Source organism: Oncorhynchus gorbuscha, unplaced genomic scaffold (assembly GCF_021184085.1).
Source record: "Oncorhynchus gorbuscha isolate QuinsamMale2020 ecotype Even-year unplaced genomic scaffold, OgorEven_v1.0 Un_scaffold_599, whole genome shotgun sequence".
Taxonomy (NCBI): Eukaryota; Metazoa; Chordata; class Actinopteri; order Salmoniformes; family Salmonidae; genus Oncorhynchus; species Oncorhynchus gorbuscha.
Window position 1 is genome coordinate 190,001 of NW_025745433.1, and position 23,961 is coordinate 213,961.

General features: G+C 46.3%; 1 protein-coding gene across 1 annotated transcript; it reads left to right on the forward strand.

Annotated features, from left to right (window-relative positions):
* The first annotated feature begins 6,048 nt into the window (after positions 1–6,048).
* On the forward strand, positions 6,049–23,070 carry LOC124018995 (transcriptional regulatory protein AlgP-like). The gene is made up of 3 exons (XM_046334319.1): positions 6,049–6,395; positions 15,385–16,060; positions 23,062–23,070. The coding sequence occupies exons 1-3, from the start codon at positions 6,049–6,051 to the stop codon at positions 23,068–23,070; spliced, it is 1,032 nt and encodes a 343-aa protein (XP_046190275.1).
* Positions 23,071–23,961: the final 891 nt, after the last annotated feature.

Here is a 23,961-nt window from a genome sequence, read left to right on the forward strand (position 1 = left end):
ACATATCTGGTGTTGTTTATGGACAGGCTTGATCCTAATGACATATCTGTTGTTGTTTATGGACAGGCTTGATCCTAATGACATATCTGTTGTTGTTTATGGACAGGCTTGATCCTAATGACATATCTGGTGTTGTTGTTTATGGACAGGCTTGATCCTAATGACATATCTGTTGTTGTTTATGGACAGGCTTGATCCTAATGACATATCTGGTGTTGTTGTTTATGGACAGGCTTGATCCTAATAATATATCTGTTGTTGTTGTTGTTGTTGTTTATGGACAGGCTTGATCCTAATGACATATCTGTTGTTGTTGTTGTTTATGGACAGGCTTGATCCTAATGATATATCTGTTGTTGTTTATGGACAGGCTTGATCCTAATGACATATCTGGTGTTGTTTATGGACAGGCTTGATCCTAATGACATATCTGGTGTTGTTGTTTATGGACAGGCTTGATCCTAATAATATATCTGTTGTTGTTGTTGTTGTTGTTGTTTATGGACAGGCTTGATCCTAATGACATATCTGGTGTTGTTGTTGTTTATGGACAGGCTTGATCCTAATGACATATCTGGTGTTGTTGTTGTTTATGGACAGGCTTGATCCTAATGACATATCTGGTGTTGTTGTTGTTTATGGACAGGCTTGATCCTAATGACATATCTGTTGTTGTTGTTTATGGACAGGCTTGATCCTAATGACATATCTGTTGTTGTTGATGCTTATATCTGTTGTTGTTTATGGACAGGCTTGATCCTAATGACATATCTGTTGTTGTTTATGGACAGGCTTGGATATATCTGTTGTTGTTTATCCTTGATCCTAATGACATATCTGGTGTTGTTTATGGACAGGCTTGATCCTAATGACATATCTGTTGTTGTTTATGGACAGGCTTGATCCTAATGACATATCTGTTGTTGTTTATGGACAGGCTTGATCCTAATGACATATCTGGTGTTGTTGTTTATGGACAGGCTTGATCCTAATGACATATCTGTTGTTGTTGTTGTTGTTGTTTATGGACAGGCTTGATCCTAATGATATATCTGTTGTTGTTGTTGTTTATGGACAGGCTTGATCCTAATGACATATCTGTTGTTGTTTATGGACAGGCTTGATCCTAATGACATATCTGTTGTTGTTGTTGTTTATGGACAGGCTTGATCCTAATGATATATCTGTTGTTGTTGTTGTTTATGGACAGGCTTGATCCTAATGACATATCTGTTGTTGTTGTTGTTTATGGACAGGCTTGATCCTAATGACATATCTGTTGTTGTTGTTTATGGACAGGCTTGATCCTAATGACATATCTGTTGTTGTTGTTGTTTATGGACAGGTTTGATCCTAATGACATATCTGTTGTTGTTGTTGTTTATGGACAGGCTTGATCCTAATGATATATCTGTTGTTGTTGTTGTTTATGGACAGGCTTGATCCTAATGACATATCTGTTGTTGTTGTTGTTTATGGACAGGCTTGATCCTAATGACATATCTGTTGTTGTTGTTGTTTATGGACAGGCTTGATCCTAATGACATATCTGTTGTTGTTGTTTATGGACAGGCTTGATCCTAATGATATATCTGTTGTTGTTGTTTATGGACAGGCTTGATCCTAATGACATAATGTTGTTCTTTATTGAACAGTGGGTATTTCACCACCTTGAGGCTACTGAAATATCAGTTGTTATTTATTGAACAGTGGATATTTCACCACCTTGAGGCTACTGAAATATCAGTTGTTCTTTATTGAACAGTGGGTATTTCACCACCTTGATGCTACTGAAATATCTGTTGTTCTGTATTGAACAGTGGGTATTTCACCACCTTGATGCTACTGAAATATCAGTTGTTCTTTATTGAACAGTGGGTATTTCACCACCTTGATGCTACTGAAATATCTGTTGTTATTTATTGAACAGTGGGTATTTCACCACCTTGATGCTACTGAAATATCTGTTGTTCTGTATTGAACAGTGGGTATTTCACCACCTTGATGCTACTGAAATATCAGTTGTTCTTTATTGAACAGTGGGTATTTCACCACCTTGATGCTACTGAAATATCTGTTGTTATTTATTGAACAGTGGATATTTCACCACCTTGATGCTACTGAAATATCTGTTGTTCTGTATTGAACAGTGGGTATTTCACCATTGGAGTAGACACCAGCAACTCTCTCCCTTCCAGATTAAAAGGTGTGTCGGCCTCAAAATGAGAGACAGAGAGAGAGAGAGAGAGAGAGTTCACTTGAAAGTTGCAGAGGGTTTAGAAAGTGTAAATGTGTGGGTTGGGAACCGTATCGACCGGTCATTCCCTTCTCCTCCTCTCCGTCCTGAATTCTGAACATCCCCTGTATCCCAATTTACACCATATATTCCCTGTAATACACTATTTCTGACCAGGGCCGAAATATATGTAGGGAATAGGGTCACATTTGGGACGTCCCTCAGAATGCTAGGAGATGATCACAGCCTTGTCTTGCCCTCCCCTCTGGCTAGACAGGACTCTGCTCTCTGCAGAATAATGAAACAACTGGAACCTCAGACTACATATATATATATATTCCTTTAGAAGATCTGAGCCTGTATTCAGAAAGTCTTCGTAGAGTAGGAATGCTGATCTAGGATCAGTTTCTTTTTCTTCTCGTTAATAATACAATGAATGGACAGTGGAGGATCAGGTCCTAGATCAGCGTTCTTTATGAATATGGGTCCTGGACAAGAACCACTGGTTAATTTAACCAGATTGTCTCAGCTAGGGACAATACTGGGTTGTTATGTAAATGGAGAAACACCAGGTTGTTCAGGATTGTATGTAATGGATAAACACTGGGTTGTTTGTAATGGGGGAACACTGGGTTGTTTCTAATGGAGAACACTGGGTTGTTTCTAATGGATAAACACTGGGTTGTTTGTAATGGGGGAACACTGGGTTGTTTGTAATGGGGGAACACTGGGTTGTTTCTAATGGAGAACACTGGGTTGTTTCTAATGGAGAACACTGGGTTGTTTCTAATGGATAAACACTGGGTTGTTTGTAATGGGGGAACACTGGGTTGTTTGTAATGGGGGAACACTGGGTTGTTTCTAATGGAGAACACTGGGTTGTTTCTTATGGAGAACACTGGGTTGTATGTAATGGAGAAACACTGGGTTGTTTGTCATGGGGGAACACTGGGTTGTTTGTCATGGGGGAACACTGGGTTGTTTGTCATGGGGGAACACTGGGTTGTTTGTCATGGGGGAACACTGGGTTGTTTCTAATGGAGAACACTGGATTGTATGTAATGGGGGAACACTGGGTTGTTTGTAATGGAGAAACACTGGGTTGTTTGTAATGGGGAACACTGGGTTGTTTGTAATAGAGAAACACTGGGTTGTTTGTAATAGAGAAACACTGGGTTGTTTGTAATGGGGGAACACTGGGTTGTATGTAATGGATAAACACTGGGTTGTATGTAATGGGGGACACTGGGTTGTATGTAATGGGGAAACACTGGGTTGTTTGTAATGGGGGAACACTGGGTTGTTTGTAATGGGGAAACACTGGGTTGTTTGTAATGGGGAAACACTGGGTTGTTTGTAATGGGGGAACACTGGGTTGTTTGTAATGGGGAAACACTGGGTTGTTTGTAATGGAGAAACACTGGGTTGTTTGTAATGGGGAACACTGGGTTGTTTGTAATGGAGAACACTGGGTTGTTTCTAATGGAGGAACACTGGGTTGTTTGTAATGGAGAACTCTGGGTTGTTTCTAATGGAGGAACACTGGGTTGTTTGTAATGGGGAAACACTGGGTTGTTTGTAATGGAGAACACTGGGTTGTTTGTAATGGGGGAACACTGGGTTGTTTGTAATGGGGGAACACTGGGTTGTTTGTAATGGGGAAACACTGGGTTGTTTGTAATGGGGAAACACTGGGTTGTTTGTAATGGAGAACACTGGGTTGTTTGTAATGGGGGAACACTGGGTTGTTTGTAATGGGGAAACACTGGGTTGTTTGTAATGGGGGAACACTGGGTTGTATGTAATGGGAGGAACACTGGGTTGTTTGTAATGGGGAAACACTGGGTTGTTTGTAATGGGGGAACACTGGGTTGTTTGTAATGGGAGGAACACTGGGTTGTTTGTAATGGGAGGAACACTGGGTTGTTTGTAATGGGGAAACACTGGGTTGTTTGTAATGGGGGAACACTGGGTTGTTTCTAATGGGGAAACACTGGGTTGTTTAGGATTGTTTACTTCTAACATGGAGGTCCACTCTGTCTCTACTTAATACTGCTTTCCTTCCTGCCTCTGTTCCAATGTGGTCTTCCTTTCCAGCCCAGCCAATCAGTCCCTCTCTCTCAGGGCCTCATCATCCCTGATTGGTTGATATGGATCTCTACTGTAGGAAGAGGATTATCAGAGCTGGGTATAATTGGCCTCAGGTGTACTGTACACTCAGTGTTAGTCACAGGGTTGGACAGAGTGAGTTTCTATTGGAGCTTTCACTGTCATTAGCATCAGGCTCAATGGCTTTTTGTCCTCTGTGAGTTGCCGTAGATTAGAAGGTACATCAATGCTGTATTGGTTTAAGCTGGACCAGTCGATAATTAGGAGATGGAGAGGTGTTGTCATTTGGTCCGGTTGGGTTTCTGTCTATACAGAAAGAGCTTACAGACTATTCACAGATTTGGAAGAAAATCAAATCAAATCATATTATATTATCATATCATACATATTGTCACATGCACTGAATACAACAGGTGTAGTAGACTGTACCGTGAAATACTTACTTACAAGCCCTTAACCAACAATGCAGTTCATGAAATAGAGTTAAGAAAATATTGACTAAATAAATGAAATTTAAAAAAATATATATAAAATCATAAAGTAACACTGGGTAGACAGGACTCTGCTCTCTGCAGAATAATGAAACTCTTCGGGCTCCGTTGTTTAGACCTGAAGACACCTGAACAAACGACCACGACGCTTCCTGAGAAGAGAAGTCATCGTTTGATCTATATCATATCTACGTCTGGATACATTGTGAACACAGCAGCGTCTTGGGAATACATCATATCTCTACTGTAGATGTATGCAGAGTACAACACTCCAATAGCACGATTACATTTAAATGCCCCCTGAACAGCCAATTAAATTATATTATAGATTATAACGGTTTCACCAAAGTAACGTTCAGATTTTACACTAGAAAAAAGTCAGGTATTAAAGCTCAGACAGAGACTACATCCCAAATGGCACCCTATTCCCTATATAGTGCACTACTTTCACCAAAGCCCTATGGCACTATTCCCTATATAGTGCACTACTTCCACCAAAGCCCTATGGCACTATTCCCTATATAGTGCACTACTTCCACCAAAGCCCTATGGCACCCTATTCCCTATATAGTGCACTACTTCCACCAAAGCCCTATGGCACCCTATTCCCTATATAGTGCACTACTTTCACCAAAGCCCTATGGCACCCTATTCCCTATATAGTGCACTACTTCCACCAAAGCCCTATGGCACCCTATTCCCTATATAGTGCACTACTTCCACCAAAGCCCTATGGCACCCTATTCCCTATATAGTGCACTACTTCCACCAAAGCCCTATGGCACCCTATTCCCTATATAGTGCACTACGTTCTAAAAAGCCCTATGGCACCCTATTCCCTATATAGTGCACTACTTTAACCAAGGTCCTATGGGCCCTAGTGTACCATAGGAATAGGGAACCACCTAAACCCTATGGTGCCTATAGGGCTCTGGTCAAAAGTAGTGCACTATAATAGGGAATAGGGTGCTATTTAGGACTTAAGACATAGTGTTGCATACGTACTTTGAGTTGTGGGATACTCTACTGAACCACGACCCTGGCAGGAATAGGCAGGAGGCAGGAGGCGGAGGAGGCAGGAGGCAGGAGGCGGAGGAAGGCAGGAGGCAGGAGGCGGAGGAAGGCAGGAGGCGGAGGAAGGAAGGAGGCGGAGGAGGAGGCAGGAGGCGGAAGGCAGGAGGCAGGAGGAAGGAAGGAGGCAGGAGTTGGAGGATGGCAGGAGGCAGGAGGCGGAGGAAGGCAGGAGGCAGGAGGAAGGAAGGAGGCAGGAGTTGGAGGATGGCAGGAGGAGGAATGCAGGAGGCGGAGGAAGGAAGGAGGCAGGAGTTGGAGGAAGGCAGGAGGCAGGAGTTGGAGGAAGGCAGGAGGCAGGAGGCGGAGGAAGGCAGGAGGCAGGAGGCGGAGGAAGGCAGGAGGCGGAGGAAGGAAGGAGGCGGAGGAGGAAGGCAGGAGGCGGAGGACGGCAGGAGGCAGGAGGAAGGCAGGAGGCAGGAGGTGGAGCAAGGCAGGAGGCGGATGAAGGCAGGAGGCAGGAGGCGGAGGAAGGCAGGAGGCAGTCGGTAGGCAGGAGGCGGTAGGCAGGAGGCGGAGGCGGAGGAAGGCAGGCGGTAGAATGGTAACGGCTGCATGCTGTAGCGTAGCGGCGCCAGGTGTGGTGAAATCCCAGCGGAGGGATACAGGTGTGTTTTCCTGTCTCTGATGCTCTACTCTTCCACGTCTAGGAGATCCCTCAAATATCTGATAGGTACCATGTGAGTGGAAGAGAATGATTATCGCCTTGAGAGGAGAGGTAACATATGAGTGTAAGAGAATGATTATCACCTTGAGAGGAGAGGTACCATATGAGTGTAAGAGAATGATTATCACCTTGAGAGGAGAACCACAACAAGTTGCTGAGATTGAGAATTGGAGACAGAGGTGGTAAGACAACAGAATCCATCGAGGCTTTTGTGGCAAAAGGATACAAACATTTTATACGTCTCAATGACAGCTCATGAAGACCGGTATTTAGTGCAGGTGCATTTATACGGAGACTTGATTACACACAGGTGGATTGTATTTATCATCATTAGTCATTTAGGTTAACATTGGATCATTCAGAGATCCTCACTGAACTTCTGGAGAGAGTTTGCTGCACTGAAAGTAAAGGGGCTGAAGTTTTTGATTTGTTAAAAAAGTTTGAAATATCCAATAAATGTCGTTCCACTTCATGATTGTGTCCCACTTGTTGTTGATTCTTCACAAAAAAATACAGTTTTATATCTTTATGTTTGAAGCCTGAAATGTGGCAAAAGGTCGCAAAGTTCAAGGGGGCCGAATACTTTCGCAAGGCACTGTATATATAAATATAAACACACATATACACATATATATATAAATATAAACACACATATACACATATACATATACATATAAATATAAACACACATATACACATATACATATATATATATATAAATATAAACACACATATATATATATAAATATAAACACACATATACACATATACATATGTATATATAAATATAAACACACATATACATATATATATATGAATATAAACACATACACACACTTTTAGAATATACCTTTATTATTCCCCAAACCCTACCACCCCTCCCCCAACTGGAGTAAACTAATCAACAATAACACTCAGGCTTCTACCGTCAGTTTATACATATTTTACACATTTTACAGACACAATCTATTGTACAATAGTTCTCTCTTGTTTGTTCTTAGTCCTTCCTCTATTTCTGATGTCCATCCAGTTTGATTTCTATTTGTAACTGTGCTATTTCACAAAAGTTATGAACATATATACATTTTACAGACCCTGTATGTTTTACATTGGTTATCTTGTTGTTATTAGTCCCACCCTTCAGCTCCCCTCAACCCCTCCCATCTATCTCTCAACACCATCCACTCCCTTCAGCTCCATTCAACCCCTCCCATCCATCTCTTAACACCATCCAGTCCCTTCAGCTCCATTCAACCCCTCCCATCTATCTCTTAACACCATCCAGTCCCTTCAGCTCCATTCAACCCCTCCCATCTGTCTCTTAACACCATCCAGTCCCTTCAGCTCCATTCAACCCCTCCCATCTATCTCTTAACACCATCCAGTCCCTTCAGCTCCATTCAACCCCTCCCATCTATCTCTCAACACCATCCAGTCCCTTCAGCTCCATTCAACCCCTCCCATCCATCTCTTAACACCATCCAGTCCCTTCAGCTCCATTCAACCCCTCCCATCTGTCTCTTAACACCATACAGTCCCTTCAGCTCTATTCAACCCCTCCCATCTATCTCTCAACACCATCCAGTCCCTTCAGCTCCATTCAACCCCTCCCATCTATCTCTGAACACCATCCAGTCCCTTCAGCTCCATTCAACCCCTCCCATCTGTCTCTTAACACCATCCAGTCCCTTCAGCTCCATTCAACCCCTCCCATCTATCTCCAGCTCAACACCATCCAGTCCCTCCTTCAGCTCCATTCAATCCCTCCCATCTGTCTCTTAACACCATACAGTCCCTTCAGCTCCATTCAACCCCTCCCATCTGTCTCTCAACACCATCCAGTCCCTTCAGCTCCATTCAACCCCTCCCATCTATCTCTTATCACCATCCCTTCAGCTCCATTCAACCCCTCCCATCTATCTCTCAACACCATCCAGTCCCTTCAGCTCCATTCAACCCCTCCCATCTATCTCTGAACACCATCCAGTCCCTTCAGCTCCATTCAACCCCTCCCATCTGTCTCTTAACACCATCCAGTCCCTTCAGCTCCATTCAACCCCTCCCATCTATCTCAGAACACCATCCAGTCCCTTCAGCTCCATTCAACCCCTCCCATCTATCTCTCAACACCATCCAGTCCCTTCAGCTCCATTCAACCCCTCCCATCTATCTCTCAGAACACCATCCAGTCCCTTCAGCTCCATTCAACCCCTCCCATCTATCTCTTAACACCATCCAGTCCCACCCTTCAGCTCCATTCAACCCCTCCCATCTATCTCTTAACACCATCCAGTCCCTTCAGCTCCATTCAACCCCTCCCATCTATCTCTGAACACCATCCAGTCCTTCAGCTCCATTCAACCCCTCCCATCTATCTCTCAACCATCCATCCCTTTCAGCTCCATTCAACCCCTCCCATCTATCTCTGAACACCATCCAGTCCCACCCTTCAGCTCTATTCAACCCCTCCCATCTTATTCCATAACGTTTCTTGATTGGTGGTTAGGCTATTAGCTGGCCAAAAGTAGGCTGCATGAAAGGTGCCATACTGTTAACATAACTGTGTGTTCCTGTGGGTTTTCATTGAGTTTCTGTACAACATGAAGCTCATTAGCATTAATTGATTGCAGGACAATTCTCATGCAACAAAAGACTGATCCAATTAAGATCCTCCACCTGTAGGACAAAGACCTCATTCAGTCATTGAAGACTCTTTGCACAGTCGAGACAGGGAGAAATGGACAGTACCAAAAAAGAGAAGAACAGAAAGACAGAGAGAGCAGAGAGAGGGAACAGAAAGACAGTGAATGGAAAGAGAGAGAACAGAGAGAACAGAGAGAGAACAGAAAGACAGAGAGAGAGAACAGAGAGAACAGAGAGAGAACAGAAAGACAGAGAGAGAGAACAGAGAAAGAGAGAACAGAGAGAGAGAGAACAGAAAGAGAGAGAGAACAGAGAGAGAGAACAGAGAGAGAAAACAGAAAGAGAGAGAGAACAGAAAGAGAGAGAGAACAGAGAGAGAGAACAGAGAGAGAGAGAGAGAGAACAGAGAGAGAGAGAACAGAGAGAGAAAACAGAAAGAGAGAGAGAACAGAGAGAGAGAACAGAAAGACAGTGAATGGAAAGAGAGAGAACAGAGAGAGACAGAACACAGCAAGAGAGCACAGCAAGAGAGAGAGAAAGAAAACAGAGAGAGAACAGAAAGACAGAGAGCAGAGGGGGAGACAGCGAGAGCAGAGAGAGAGAGAGAGTTTTTTTAAGAGAGATTTAAGAGAGAGAGAGAGAGAGAGATAGACAGAGAGCAGAGAGAGAGAGAGAGCAGAGAAGCAGACATCTTCCTCATCTGGGAGATCTAATTTGGACCAGGGTCCATAGAGCTCTGGTCCAAGGCCTAGTGGTTAGAGCGTTGGGCCAGTAACCAAAAGGTTGCTAGATCGAATCCCTGAGCTGACAAGATAAAAATCTGTCATTCTGCCCCTGAACAAGGCAGTCACCCCACTGTTCCCTGGTAAAAATAGGTTCTTAACTGACTTGCCAAGTTAGTTAAATCATTAAAATATAGGGTGCTGTTTGGGACATATCTCCTCTCTTTTGTAACAATGATGAAGCAGAGACACAGATAGCTGCTAGAATGTCTGTATCAGAGCACTGAAGCCTCTCTCTGCTTCCCACTGAAGTCTAATATGATCTGCAGCAGACAGATCCAACACACAGACATTTATTACAGTATCGGGGCAGGACTTTTCATACATGATGTTAAATCCCTACTGTGAATATAAATGATGAGAGATCATCATTTCAATGAGACTGAGACAGATAAAGACGTGTTATTATTTAATTTTATTTTACATATGGAGGAGTAGTAATCTGGGCTTTCTCTGTGACGTTGGCTGAGTCCTGAATGGCACCCTATTGACCTGGGCCTATGGGACTGGTCATAAGTAATGCACTGTATAGGGAACAGGGTGCCACCAGGGACACAGACACTCTGAATATGCCACGTTCTTGTCTGTGCTGTGCTTGGTCTTCTCCGATAGCCTTGGTGAGGATTTCAACTTAATCTCAGAGCCAGTTTCATTGTGATAAGAAATGAAATGGTTCTCCACAGAGGCCTTTCATGTTGATGACATGGAATAATGGAAGCACACACACACACACACACACACACACACACACACACACACACACACACACACACACACACACACACACACACACACACACACACACACACACACACACACACACACACACACACACACACACACACGCACCCACACACACAAGCACATTCAACGCCAACAGCAGGAGTCAGAAATGGTACAGCCCAGAACAGACCAGACCAGAACAGACAGAGAACAGACCAGACAGACCAGACAGAGAACAGACCCAGACCAGAACAGACAGACAGAGACCAGACCACATTCAGAACAGACCAGACAGACCAGAACAGAGAACAGACCAAGACCAGAACAGCCCAGAGAACAGACCAGACCAGACCAGAGAACAGACCAGACCAGACCAGAACAGACAGACAGAGACCAGAACAGACCAGAACAGACCAGAACAGACCAGAACAGACCAGACCAGAACAGACCAGAACAGACAGACAGAGACCAGACCAGACCAGACCAGACCAGACCAGACCAGACCAGACCAGAACAGAACAGACCAGACCAGACCAGACCAGACCAGAACAGACAGACAGAGACCAGACCAGAACAGACCAGAACAGAACAGACAGAGACCAGACCAGACCAGAACAGACAGACAGAGACCAGAACAGAACAGACCACCAGACCAGACAGACAGACAAAGACCAGACCAGACCAGACCAGAACCAGACAGACCAGACCAGAACAGACAGACAGAGACCAGACCAGACAGACAGACAGAGACCAGAACAGACCAGAACAGACCAGACCAGAACAGACCAGAACAGACAGACAGAGACCAGACCAGACCAGACCAGATCAGATCAGATCAGACCAGACCAGACCAGATCAGACCAGACCAGACAGAGACCAGAACAGACCAGGACAGAGACCAGACAGACCAGACCAGACCAGAACAGACAGACAAAGACCAGACAGTTCAGACCAGACCAGACCAGAACAGAACAGACCAGAACAGACCAGAACAGACAGACAGAGACCAGACAGTTCAGACCAGAACAGACAGACAGAGACCAGACAGTTCAGACCAGAACAGACAAAGAGAGACCAGACAGATCAGACCAGAACAGACAGACAGAGGCCAGACAGGCACACCAGACAAGGGCTATGGTATTGAAATCCTATCATTCTCAACCCAACTTCAATTAATCCAAAATAAAATGTGATTGTGAATGATTAGATTATGCATGAATGAAATAAATTAGCCGGCCGTACAGCCTGATGATTCAACACTGAGCAGGGGTCCTCGCTGTGTCCCTCTGATCAATCAGTACACAAGGCTGCACCATGCAACTGGCTGTTCAGTAAGGCTGTTCAATAAGGCTGTTCTCAACACCATGCTACTGGCTGTTCAGTAAGGCTGTTCAATAAGGCTGTTCTCAACACCATGCTACTGGCTGTTCAGTCAAGGCTGTTCAATAAGGCTGTTCTCAACACCATGCTACTGGCTGTTCAGTAAGGCTGTTCAATAAGGCTGTTCTCAACACCATGCTACTGGCTGTTCAGTAAGGCTATTCTCAACACCATGCTACTGGCTGTTCAATAAGGCTGTTCTCAACACCATGCTACTGGCTGTTCTGGCTGTTCAATAAGGCTGTTCTCAACACCATGCTACCACAGAACAAGTGATGTTTCCACCATGCTACAACAGAACAACGTGCTGTTCTGACCACCATGCACTGGCTTTCAGAACATGTTTCCACAATGTTTTCCAGCACCACAGAACACGTGATGTTTTCACAGCACCACAGAACAACGTGATGTTTCCACAGCACCACAGAACAACGTGATGTTTTCACAGGACCACAGAACAACGTGATGTTTTCACAGCACCACAGAACAACGTGATGTTTTCACAGAACAACGTGATGTTTTCACAGCACCTCAGAACAACGTGATGTTTCCACAGAACAACGTGTTGTTTCCACAGAACAACGTGATGTTTTCACAGCACCACAGAACAACGTGATGTTTTCCAGAGCACAACAGAACAACGTGATGTTTTCCAGAGCACAACAGAACAACGTGATGTTTTCACAGCACCACAGAACAACAATGTTTTCCCAGCACCACAGACCAACGTGATGTTTCCACAGAACAACGTGATGTTTTCACAGAACAACGTGATGTTTTCACAGCACCACAGAACAACGTGATGTTTTCACAGCACCACAGAACAACGTGATGTTTTCACAGCACCACAGAACAACGTGATGTTTTCACAGCACCACAGAACAACGTGATGTTTCCACAGAACAACGTGATGTTTTCACAGAACAACGTGATGTTTTCACAGCACCACAGAACAACGTGATGTTTTCACAGCACCACAGAACAACGTGATGTTTTCACAGAACAACGTGATGTTTTCACAGCACCACAGAACAACGTGATGTTTTCACAGCACCACAGAACAACGTGATGTTTTCACAGCACCACAGAACAATGTGATGTTTTCACAGCACCACAGAACAACGTGATGTTTCCACAGCACCACAGAACAACGTGATGTTTCCACAGCACCACAGAACAACGTGATGTTTTCACAGAACCACAGAACAACGTGATGTTTTCACAGAACAACGTGATGTTTTCACAGCACCACAGAACAATGTGATGTTTTCACAGCACCACAGAACAATGTCGCAGTCATACTGTACATCCCCTGCATTAGTAATCCCACACCCTATTCCTATGTACTGCATAACCTTTGACCTGGACCCAGGGGAAATAGCACCTAGTTCTCTGTATAGAGGTCATATAATAACCTTTGACCTGGAACCATGGGGAAATAGCATCTAGTTCTCTATATAGAGGTCATATCATAACCTTTGACCTGGAACAATGGGGAAATAGCATCTCGTTCTCTATATAGAGGTCATATCATAACCTTTGACGTGGACCCATAGGGAAATAGCACCTAATTCTCTATATAGAGGTCATATCATAACCTTTGACCTGGAACCATGGGGAAATAGCATCTCGTTCTCTATATAGAGGTCATAACCTTTGACCTGGACATATAGGGAAATAGCACCTAATTCTCTATATAGAGGTCATATCATAACCTTTGACCTGGACCCATGGGGAAATAGCGCCTACTTCTCTATATAGAGGTCATAACCTTTGACCTGGACATATAGGGAAATAGCACCTACTTCTCTATATAGAGGTCATAACCTCTGGTACGGCACTAAATAGGAAATAAGGTGACACTTATTATGTATTTATTATGTTTATTTGGACAGGGACAACGTACAACTCAAACCGATATCTCAGAAGTGAGGATTGATGCCTTACACCACATTTAGCTAACAGCTCATTTCCATCTGCAGTCCCCCGGGGTTCTGGCAGGCCAGTGGCATTTCACACGCTGACCCAGACGTTCTGTTATTTCCCTGACGTTGCGACCGTCGTCTTGAATACAGTCCAGTCTCATCCACATCGTCATCCCTTTCTGGAGACGACATTATGTTTTTTTTTAATAATAGACGCTTAGCCAGCTAGCTGTTACATTGACATGTCTGATGTCCAACTCCAGAGGATGAATGGTTGAGTGGTTACCAGCTGGTAGGATTAATGGCTGAGTGGTTACCAGCTGGTAGGATGAATGGCTGAGTGGTTACCAGCTGGTAGGATGAATGGCTGAGTGGTTACCAGCTGGTAGGATGAATGGCTGAGTGGTTACCAGCTGGTAGGATGAATGGCTGAGGAATACATCCCAAATGTAGTGCACTATGTAGGGATTAGGGTGCCATTTGGGTTGTAAAGGGGGACTAGAGGACGTTGTAAGGCGGGTGGATGGAGGCGACGGTTTGGGGTGGGGGTCAGAGCTATGGTGGCTGTGGGCAATTCACATGCAGTGCAGTGAGTCACTGTATTACCTAAATCCCAGAGGTGCAGGAGGGGATTGATGAAATGACCAGGAAGGACTAATTAAAGCTGCTCCGCTCAAACACATTGATGTATTACATCTATTATGGTACAGTCCGATAGGTCTGCCGAGCCATGGCTGCCACAGCCACTGAAGCATGCCAAACAAACTGAATACATAATGACAGGGGAGGAGAGAGAGAGAGGCTGCAGTGCAGTGGCCCGGGAAGAGGAGGAGAGAGAGAGAGAGAGAGAGAGAGAGAGAGAGAGAGAGAGAGAGAGAGAGAGAGAGAGAGAGAGAGAGAGAGAGAGAGAGAGAGAGAGAGAGAGAGGGAGAGCAGGGAGCCAGACAGGGAGAGAGAGGGAGAGAGAGGGAGAGAGAGAGAGAGAGAGAGAGAGAGACAGGGAGGAGAGTGAGAGAGAGAGAGAGAGAGAGAGAGAGAGAGAGAGAGAGAGGCTGCAGTGCAGTGGCCCGGGCAGAGGAGGAGAGAGAGGGGAGAGAGAGAGAGAGAGAGAGAGAGAGAGAGAGAGAGAGAGAGAGAGAGAGAGAGAGAGAGAGAGAGAGAGAGTGAGTGGAGAGAGGCAGAGTGCAGGGCCCAGAGGAAGTAGAGAGAGAGAGAGAGAGAGAGAGAGCAGAGAGAGAGAGAGAGAGAGAGAGAGAGAGAGAGAGAGAGAGAGAGAGAGAGAGAGAGAGAGAGAAAAGAGAGGCTGCGGTACGGCATGTTGTGGTGGACGAGAGATCGCGGGCTGACATCCTGACAGTGACACACTGCCGCCCTGCCTCCCTGCCATCCTGCCACCCTGCCGCCCTGCCACCCTGCTGCCCCGCCTCCCTGCCACCCTGCTGCCCCGCCTCCCTGCCACCCTGCTGCCCCGACTCCCTGCCACCCTGCCGCCCCGCCCCCTGCCACCCTGCCGCCCCGCCTCCCTGCCGCCCCGCCTCCCTGCCGCCCCGCCTCCCTGCCGCCCCCGCCTCCCTGCCATCCTGCCGCCCTGCCGCCCCGCCTCCCTGCCATCCTGCCACCCCGCCTCCCTGCCATCCTGCCACCCCGCCTCCCTGCCATCCTGCCACCCCGCCTCCCTGCCGCCCCGCCTCCCTGCCATCCTGCCTCCCTGCCACCCTGCCGCCCGCCTCCCTCCCTGCCGCCCCGCCTCCCCGCCACCCTGCCGCCCCGCCTCCCTGCCATCCTGCCACCCTGCCGCCCCCGCCGCCCCCCGCCGCCCCGCCTCCCTGCCATCCTGCCACCCCGCCTCCCTGCCATCCTGCCACCCCGCCTCCCTGCCATCCTGCCACCCCGCCTCCCTGCCGCCCCGCCTCCCTGCCATCCTGCCTCCCTGCCTCCCTGCTGCCCCGCCTCCCTGCCATCCTGCCTCCCTGCCACCCTGCCGCCCCGCCTCCCTGCCGCCCCGCCTCCCTGCCGACTACACCAACACCAGGGTATATACAGTTGAAGTCGAAAGTTTACATACACTTAGGTTGGAGTTATTTTTTTTGTTTTTCAACCACTCCACAAACTATAGTTTGGCAAGTCGGCTACGACATCTACTTTGTGACACAAGTAATTTTTCCAATAATTGTTTACAGACAGATTATTTCACTGTATCACAATTCCAGTGGGTCAGAAGTTTACATACACTAAGGTGACTGTGCCTTTAAACAGCTTGGAAAATTCCAGAAAATGATGTCATGGCGTTAGAAGCTTCTGATAGGCTAATTGACATCATTTGAGTCAATTGGAGGTGTACCTGTGGATGTTTTTCAAGGCCTCCCTTTAAACTCAGTGCCTCTTTGCTTGACATCATGGGAAAATCAAGAGAAATCAGCAAAGACCTCAGAAAAATAATTGTAGACGTCCACAAGTCTGGTTCATCCTTGGGAGCAATTTCCAAATGAAGGTACCACATTCATCTGTACAAATGCAAGTATAAACACCATGGGACCACGCAACCGTCATACCGCTCAGGAAGGCGTTCTGTCTCCTAGAGATTAATGTACTTTTTTATGAAAAGTGCAAATCTATCCCAGAACAACAGCAAAGGACCTTGTGAAGATGCTGTGAGAAACAGGTACAAAAGTATCTATATCCACAGTATAACGAGTCCTATATCGACATAACCTGAAAGGCCGCTTAGCAAGGAAGAAGCCACTGCTCCAAAATCTCCATATAAAAGCCAGACTACGGTTTGCAAATGCATATGGGGACAAAGATCATACTTTTTGTAGAAATGTCCTCTGGTCTAATGAAACAACAATAGAACTGTTTGGTCATAATGACCATCGTTATATTTGAAAGAAAAAGGGGGGGCTTGCAAGCCGAAGAACCCCATCCCAACCGTGAAGCACGGGGGTGGCAGCGTCATGTTGTGGGGGGGCTTTGCTGCAGGAGGGAAATATATGGCGTCATGAGGAGGGAAAAGGAGGTGGCTATTTGAAGCTACATCTCAACATTTCTTTATTTTTACTATTTTCTACATTGTAGAATAGTAGTGAAGACATCACAACTATGAAATAACACATATGGAATCATATAGTAACCAACGAAAGTGTTAAACATCAAAATATATGTTATATTTGAGATTCTTCAATGAGCCAACCTTTGCCTTGATAACAGCTTTGCACACTCTTGGCATTCTCTCAACCAGCTTCATGGGGTAGTCATCTGGAATGACAGGTGTGTCTTATTGAAAGTTAATTTGTGGAATTTCTTTCCTTCTTAATACGTTTGAGCCAATCAGCTGTGTTGTGACAAGGTAGGGGGGTATACACATCAAATCAAATCAAATCAAATTGTATTTGTCACATACACACAGATGAGCCCTGTTTGGTAAAAGACCAAGTCCATATTAAGAGATACAACAGTCAATCATTACTTTTTAAGACATGAAGGTCAGTCAATACGGAACATTTTAAGAACTTTGAAAGTTTCTTCAATGCAGTCACAAAAACCATCAAGCGCTCTGATGAAACAGGGAGGAATTGGTCTAGCATTGTCTTGCATTAGGACTAATTGGTCTAGCATTGTCTTGCATTAGGACTAATTGGTCTAGCATTGTCTTGCATTAGGAATTGGTCTAGCATTGTCTTGCATTAGGACTAATTGGTCTAGCATTGTCTTGCATTAGGACTAATTGGTCTAGCATTGTCTTACAGTAGGAGGAATTGGTCTAGCATTGTCTTGCATCAGGAGGAATTGGTCTAGCATTGTCTTGCATTAGTGTTCAACCTTCCCAAGTTGGTCTAGTCACCCCGCTCCTGTTCTTCCAGGAGGAATTGGTCTAGCATTGTCTTGCATCAGGAGGAATTGGTCTAGCATTGTTTTAACAAGGGCAATCCACCTCTGGCCTCTCGCCTCCCTACCATGAGGTTTTTCAGCCCATTTAACCATCTGAAACCCCACCTTTTTAAGGAATAAATTGTAATCCCTCTCACCCCCCCCCTAAGTTTTTTATTTAACCATGTAGGCTAGTTGAGAACAAGTTCTCATTTGCAACGTCGACCTGGCCAAGATAAAGCATAGCAGTGTGAACAGACAACACAGAGTTACACATGGAGTAAACAATTAACAAGTCAATAACAAAAGGCATGAGGAGGTAGGCAAATAATTACAATTTTGAAGATTAACACTGGAGTGATAAATGATCAGATGGACATGTACAGGTAGAGATATAGGTGTGCAAAAGAGCAGAAAGGTAAATAAATAAAAACAGTGGGGATGAGGTAGGTGAAAATGGGTGGGCTATTTACCAATAGACTATGTACAGCTGCAGGGATCGGTTAGCTGCTCAGATAGCAGATGTTTGTTGGTGAGGGAGATAAAAGTCTCCAACTTCAGCGATTTTTGCAATTCGTTCCAGTCACAGGCAGCAGAGTACTGGAACGAAAGGCGGCCAAATTAGGTATTGGCTTTAGGGATGATCAGTGAGATACACCTGCTGGAGGGCGTGCTACGAATGGGTGTTGCCATCGTGACCAGTGAACTGAGATAAGGCGGAGCTTTACCTAGCATGGACTTGTAGATGACCTGGAGCCAGTGGGTCTGGCGACGAATGTGTAGCGAGGGCCAGCCGACTAGAGCATACAAGTCGCAGTGGTGGTGGTATAAGGTGCTTTAGTGACAAACCGGATGGCACTGTGATAAACTGCATCCAGTTTGCTGAGTAGAGTGTTGGAAGCAATTTTGTAGATGACATCGCCAAAGTCGAGGATCGGTAGGATAGTCAGTTTTACTAGGGTAAGTTTGGCGGCGTGAGTGAAGGAGGCTTTGTTGCGGAATAGAAAGCCGACTCTTGATTTGATTTTCGATTGGAGATGTTTGATATGAGTCTGGAAGGAGAGTTTACAGTTTAGCCAGACACCTACTTATAGATGTCCACATATTCAAGGTCGGAACCATCCAGGGTGGTGATGCTGGTCAGGCATGCGGGTGCAGGCAGCGAACGGTTGAAAAGCATGCATTTGGTTTTACTAGCGTTTAAGGGCAGTTGGAGGCCACGGAAGGAGTGTTGTATGGCATTGAAGCTCGTTTGGAGGTTAGATAGCACAGTGTCCAAGGACGGGCCGGAAGTATATAGAATGGTGTCGTCTGCGTAGAGGTGGATCAGGGAATCGCCCGCAGCAAGAGCAACATCATTGATATATACAGAGAAAAGAGTCGGCCCGAGAATTGAACCCTGTGGCACCCCCATAGAGACTGCCAGAGGACCGGACAGCATGCCCTCTGATTTGACACACTGAACTCTGTCTGCAAAGTAATTGGTGAACCAGGCAAGGCAGTCGTCCAAAAAACCGAGGCTACTGAGTCTGCCGATAAGAATATGGTGATTGACAGAGTCAAAAGCCTTGGCAAGGTCGATGAAGACGGCTGCACAGTACTGTCTTTTATCGATGGCGGTTATGATATCGTTTAGTACCTTGAGCGTGGCTGAGGTGCACCCGTGACCGGCTCGGAAACCAGATTGCACAGCGGAGAAGGTACGGTGGGATTCGAGATGGTCAGTGACCTGTTTGTTGACTTGGCTTTCGAAGACCTTAGATAGGCAGTGCAGGATGGATATTGGTCTGTAACAGTTTGGGTCCAGGGTGTCTCCCCCTTTGAAGAGGGGGATGACTGCAGCAGCTTTCCAATCCTTGGGGATCTCAGATGATATGAAAGAGAGGTTGAACAGGCTGGTAATAGGGGTTGCGACAATGGCGGCGGATAGTTTCAGAAATAGAGGGTCCAGATTGTCAAGCCCAGCTGATTTGTACGGGTCCAGGTTTTGCAGCTCTTTCAGAACATCTGCTATCTGGCTTTGGGTATAGGAGAACCGGTAGAGGCTTGGGCGAGTAGCTGCGGGGCGGGCGGAGCTGTTGGCCGAGGTTGGAGTAGCCAGGCGGAAGGCATGGCCAGCCGTTGAGAAATGCTTGTTGAAGTTTTCGATAATCATGGATTTATCGGTGGTGACCGTGTTACCTAGCCTCAGTGCAGTGGGCAGCTGGGAGGAGGTGCTCTTGTTCTCCATGGACTTCACAGTGTCCCAGAACTTTTTGGAGTTGGAGCTACAGGATGCAAACTTCTGCCTGAAGAAGCTGGCCTTAGCTTTCCTGACTGACTGCGTGCATTGGTTCCTGACTTCCCTGAACAGTTGCATATCGCGGGGACTATTCGATGCTATTGCAGTCTGCCACAGGATGTTTTTGTGCTGGTCGAGGGCAGTCAGGTCTGGAGTGAACCAAGGGCTGTATCTGTTCTTAGTTCTGCATTTTTGAACGGAGCATGCTTATCTAAAATGGTGAGGAAGTTACTTTTAAAGAATGACCAGGCTTCCTCAACTGACGGGATGAGGTCAATGTCCTTCCAGCATACCCGGGCCAGGTCGATTAGAAAGGCCTGCTCACAGAAGTGTTTTAGGGAGCGTTTGACAGTGATGAGGGGTGGTCGTTTGACTGCGGCTCCGTAGCGGATACAGGCAATGGCAGTGATCGCTGAGATCCTGTTTGAAGACAGCAGAGGTGTATTTGGAGGGCCAGTTGGTCAGGATGACGTCTATGAGGGTGCCCTTGTTTACAGAGTTAGGGTTGTACCTGGTGGGTTCCTTGATGATTTGTGTGAGATTGAGGGCATCTACCTTAGATTGTAGGACTGCCGGGGTGTTAAGCATATCCCAGTTTAGGTCACCTAACAGAACAAACTCTGAAGCTAGATGGGAGGGCGATCAATTCACAAATGGTGTCTAGGGCACAGCTGGGAGCTGAGGGGGGTCGGTAGCAGGCGGCAACAGTGAGAGACTTATTTCTGGAGAGAGTCATTTTCAAAATTAGTAGTTCGAACTGTTTGGGTATGGACCTGGAAAGTATGACATTACTTTGCAGGCTATCTCTGCAACTGCAACTCCTCCCCCTTTGGCAGTTCTATCTTGACGGAAGATGTTATAGTTGGGTATGGAAATCTCAGAATTTTTGGTGGCCTTCCTGAGCCAGGATTCAGACACGGCAAGGACATCAGGGTTAGCAGAGTGTGCTAAAGCAGTGAGTAAAACAAACTTAGGGAGGAGGCTTCTGATGCTGACATGCATGAAACCAAGGCTTTTTCGATCACAGAAGTCAACAAATGAGGGTGCCTGGGGACATGCAGGGCCTGGGTTTACCTCCACATCACCCGCGGAACAGAGAAGGAGTAGTATGAGGGTGCGGCTAAAGGCTATCAAAACTGGTCGCCTAGAGCGTTGGGGACAGAGAATAAGAGGAGCAGGTTTCTGGGCATGGTAGAATATATTCAGGGCATAATGCGCAGACAGGGGTATGGTGGGGTGCGGGTACAGCGGAGGTAAGCCCAGGCACTGGGTGATGATGAGAGAGGTTGTATCTCTGGACATGCTGGTTGTAATGGGTGAGGTCAGCGCATGTGTGGGAGGTGGGACAAAGGAGGTATCAGGGGTATGAAGAGTGGAACTAGGGGCTCCATTGTGAACTAAAACATTGATAACTAACCTATTGTCTTGCATTAGGAGGAACCCAGGGCCAACTGCACCAGCATATGGTCTCACAAGGGGTCTGAGGATCTCATCTCGGTACCTAATGGCAGTCAGGCTATCTCTGGCGAGCATATGGAGGGCTCTGCGGCCCCCCAAAGAAATGCCACCCCACACCATGACTGACCCACCACCAAATCGGTCATGCTGGAGGATGTTGCAGGCAGCAGCACATTCTCCACGGCGTCTCCAGACTCTGTCACGTCTGTCACGTGCTCAGTGTGAACCTGCTTTCATCTGTGAAGAGCACAGGGCGCCAGTGGAGAATTTGCCAATCTTGGTGTTCTCTGGCAAATGCCAAACGTCTTGCACGGTGTTGGGCTGTAAACACAACCCCCACCTGTGGATGTCGGGCCCTCATACCACCCTCATGGAGTCTGTTTCTGACCGTTTGAGCAGACACATGCACATTTGTGGCCTGCTGGAGGTCATTTTGCAGGGCTCTGGCAGTGCTCCTCCTGCTCCTCCTTGCACAAAGGTGGAGGTAGCGGTCCTGCTGCTGGGTTGTTGCCCTCCTACGGCCTCATCCACGTCTCCTGATGTACCGGCCTGTCTCCTGGTAGCGCCTCCATGCTCTGGACACTACGCTGACAGACACAGCAAACCTTCTTGCCACAGCTCGCATTGATGTGCCATCCTGGATGAGCTGCACTACCTGAGCCTCTTGTGTGGGTTGTAGACTCCGTCTCATGCTACCACTAGAGTTAAAGCACTGCCAGCATTCAAAAGTGACCAAAACATCAGCCAGGAAGCATAGGAACTGAGAAGTGGTCTGGTCACCACTTGCAGAACCACTCCTTTATTGGGGGTGTCTTGCTAAATGCCTATAATTTCCACCTGTTGTCTATTCCATTTGCACAACAGCATGTGAAATTTATTGCCAATCAGTGTTGCTTCCTAAGTGGACAGTTTGATTTCACAGAAGTGTGATTGACTTGGAGTTTCATTGTGTTGTTTAAAAGTGTTCCCTTTATTTTTTGAGCAGTGTATATATCTTTCTTTGCTGCAGATAAATACCATATAAACTGGACAGTCCTCTAAATGTGATCGGACCAGGGATACAAATCACCTGATTCAGTGTGCTCGATGTTTCATACTCTGAACATTTTTCTTGCAACAGCAATTCCCTTACCTCATCAATATTATCTATGTGTTCTGATAATGACAAATCTGAAGACAGAGATAGTCAGGCTTATCTGAGCTTGGAGGTACAATCTGAGATCCGGGAATCCGTTTAACGGTCGTTTCAATTTCTTACCAATTATTTGTTGTAGATTTCCCCACTTTTTAAAGCTGGTTCTGTGGACGGTTATCATAGAAGGTAGAACATGAGGATTACATCATGTCTGCCAATGGAAGTCTGTACGCTCAGACAGCATGGTGTGTTGTGTTGTGTTGTGCGTGTGCCTGCGTGTGAGTGTGTGACAGCCGGGATGACATGGGGAGGATTCTGTTGGTTTAAAACCAGATCCCAGAAAGACAGACATATAAAGAGAGGGAGAGAGAGAGCGAGAGAGAGAGAGAGAGAGAGAGAGAGAGAGAGAGAGAGAGAGAGAGAGAGAGAGAGAGAGAGAGAGAGAGAGAGAGAGAGAGAAAAGAGAGAAAAGAGAGAAAAGAGAGAAAAGAGAGAAAAGAGAGAATAGAGAGAGAGACAGAGAGAAGAGAGAGAGAGACAGAGAGAGAGAAAAGAGAGAATAGAGAGAGAGACAGAGAGAAGAGAGAGAGAGACAGAGAGAGAGAGACAGAGAGAGAGAAAAGAGAGAATAGAGAGAGAGACAGAGAGAAGAGAGAGAGAGACAGAGAGAGAGAGACAGAGAGAGAGAGAGAGAGAGAGAGAGAGAGAGAGAGAGAGAGAGAGAGAGAGAGAGAGAGAGAGAGAGAGAGAGAGAGAGAGAGAGAGAGAGAGAGAGGGGGATAAGAGGGGGATATAAAAAGACAAAGAGACAGATTCCGTGGGAGGAGGAGTGTTTGTGGTCTTGGCAGACAGAGAGAAAGCGTGTGAGAGAGAGAGAGGAGTGGAACAGTGAACACACGGAGGAACAGCTTTGTGAGACGAGCCTGGACAGTTGTCTTCTCAGCGGTTGTGAGATATGAAGCGTGCTGCCGTGGCTGTGTGGCTGTGAGGGAGCTGGGAAGACTGATGGACTCTGGTAGCTCTCACGGCCCCTGAGAGGACGTCTTGTACTGTCAACTGGGATGAGCTTCTGGACACCACGCTCTCCAGAGAGAACATGCTGAGATGACAAGACCGACCCCAGCCAAGTAGCCTCCCCCTTCCTCCACTCCCCCATCCATCCTACTCTATAAGGACCCAAGCCATCCCCTGTT

What these genes read in the sequence shown, in the direction of transcription:
- LOC124018995 (XM_046334319.1), top strand. Translation starts at nt 6,049, where the DNA reads ATGGCAGGAGGCAGGAGGCGGAGGAAGGCAGGAGGCAGGAGGAAGGAA. An exon ending in AGGAAGGCAGGAGGCAGTCG is followed by an intron (nt 6,396 to 15,384) that starts GTAGGCAGGAGG and finishes ACATCCTGACAG; the next exon opens with TGACACACTGCCGCCCTGCC.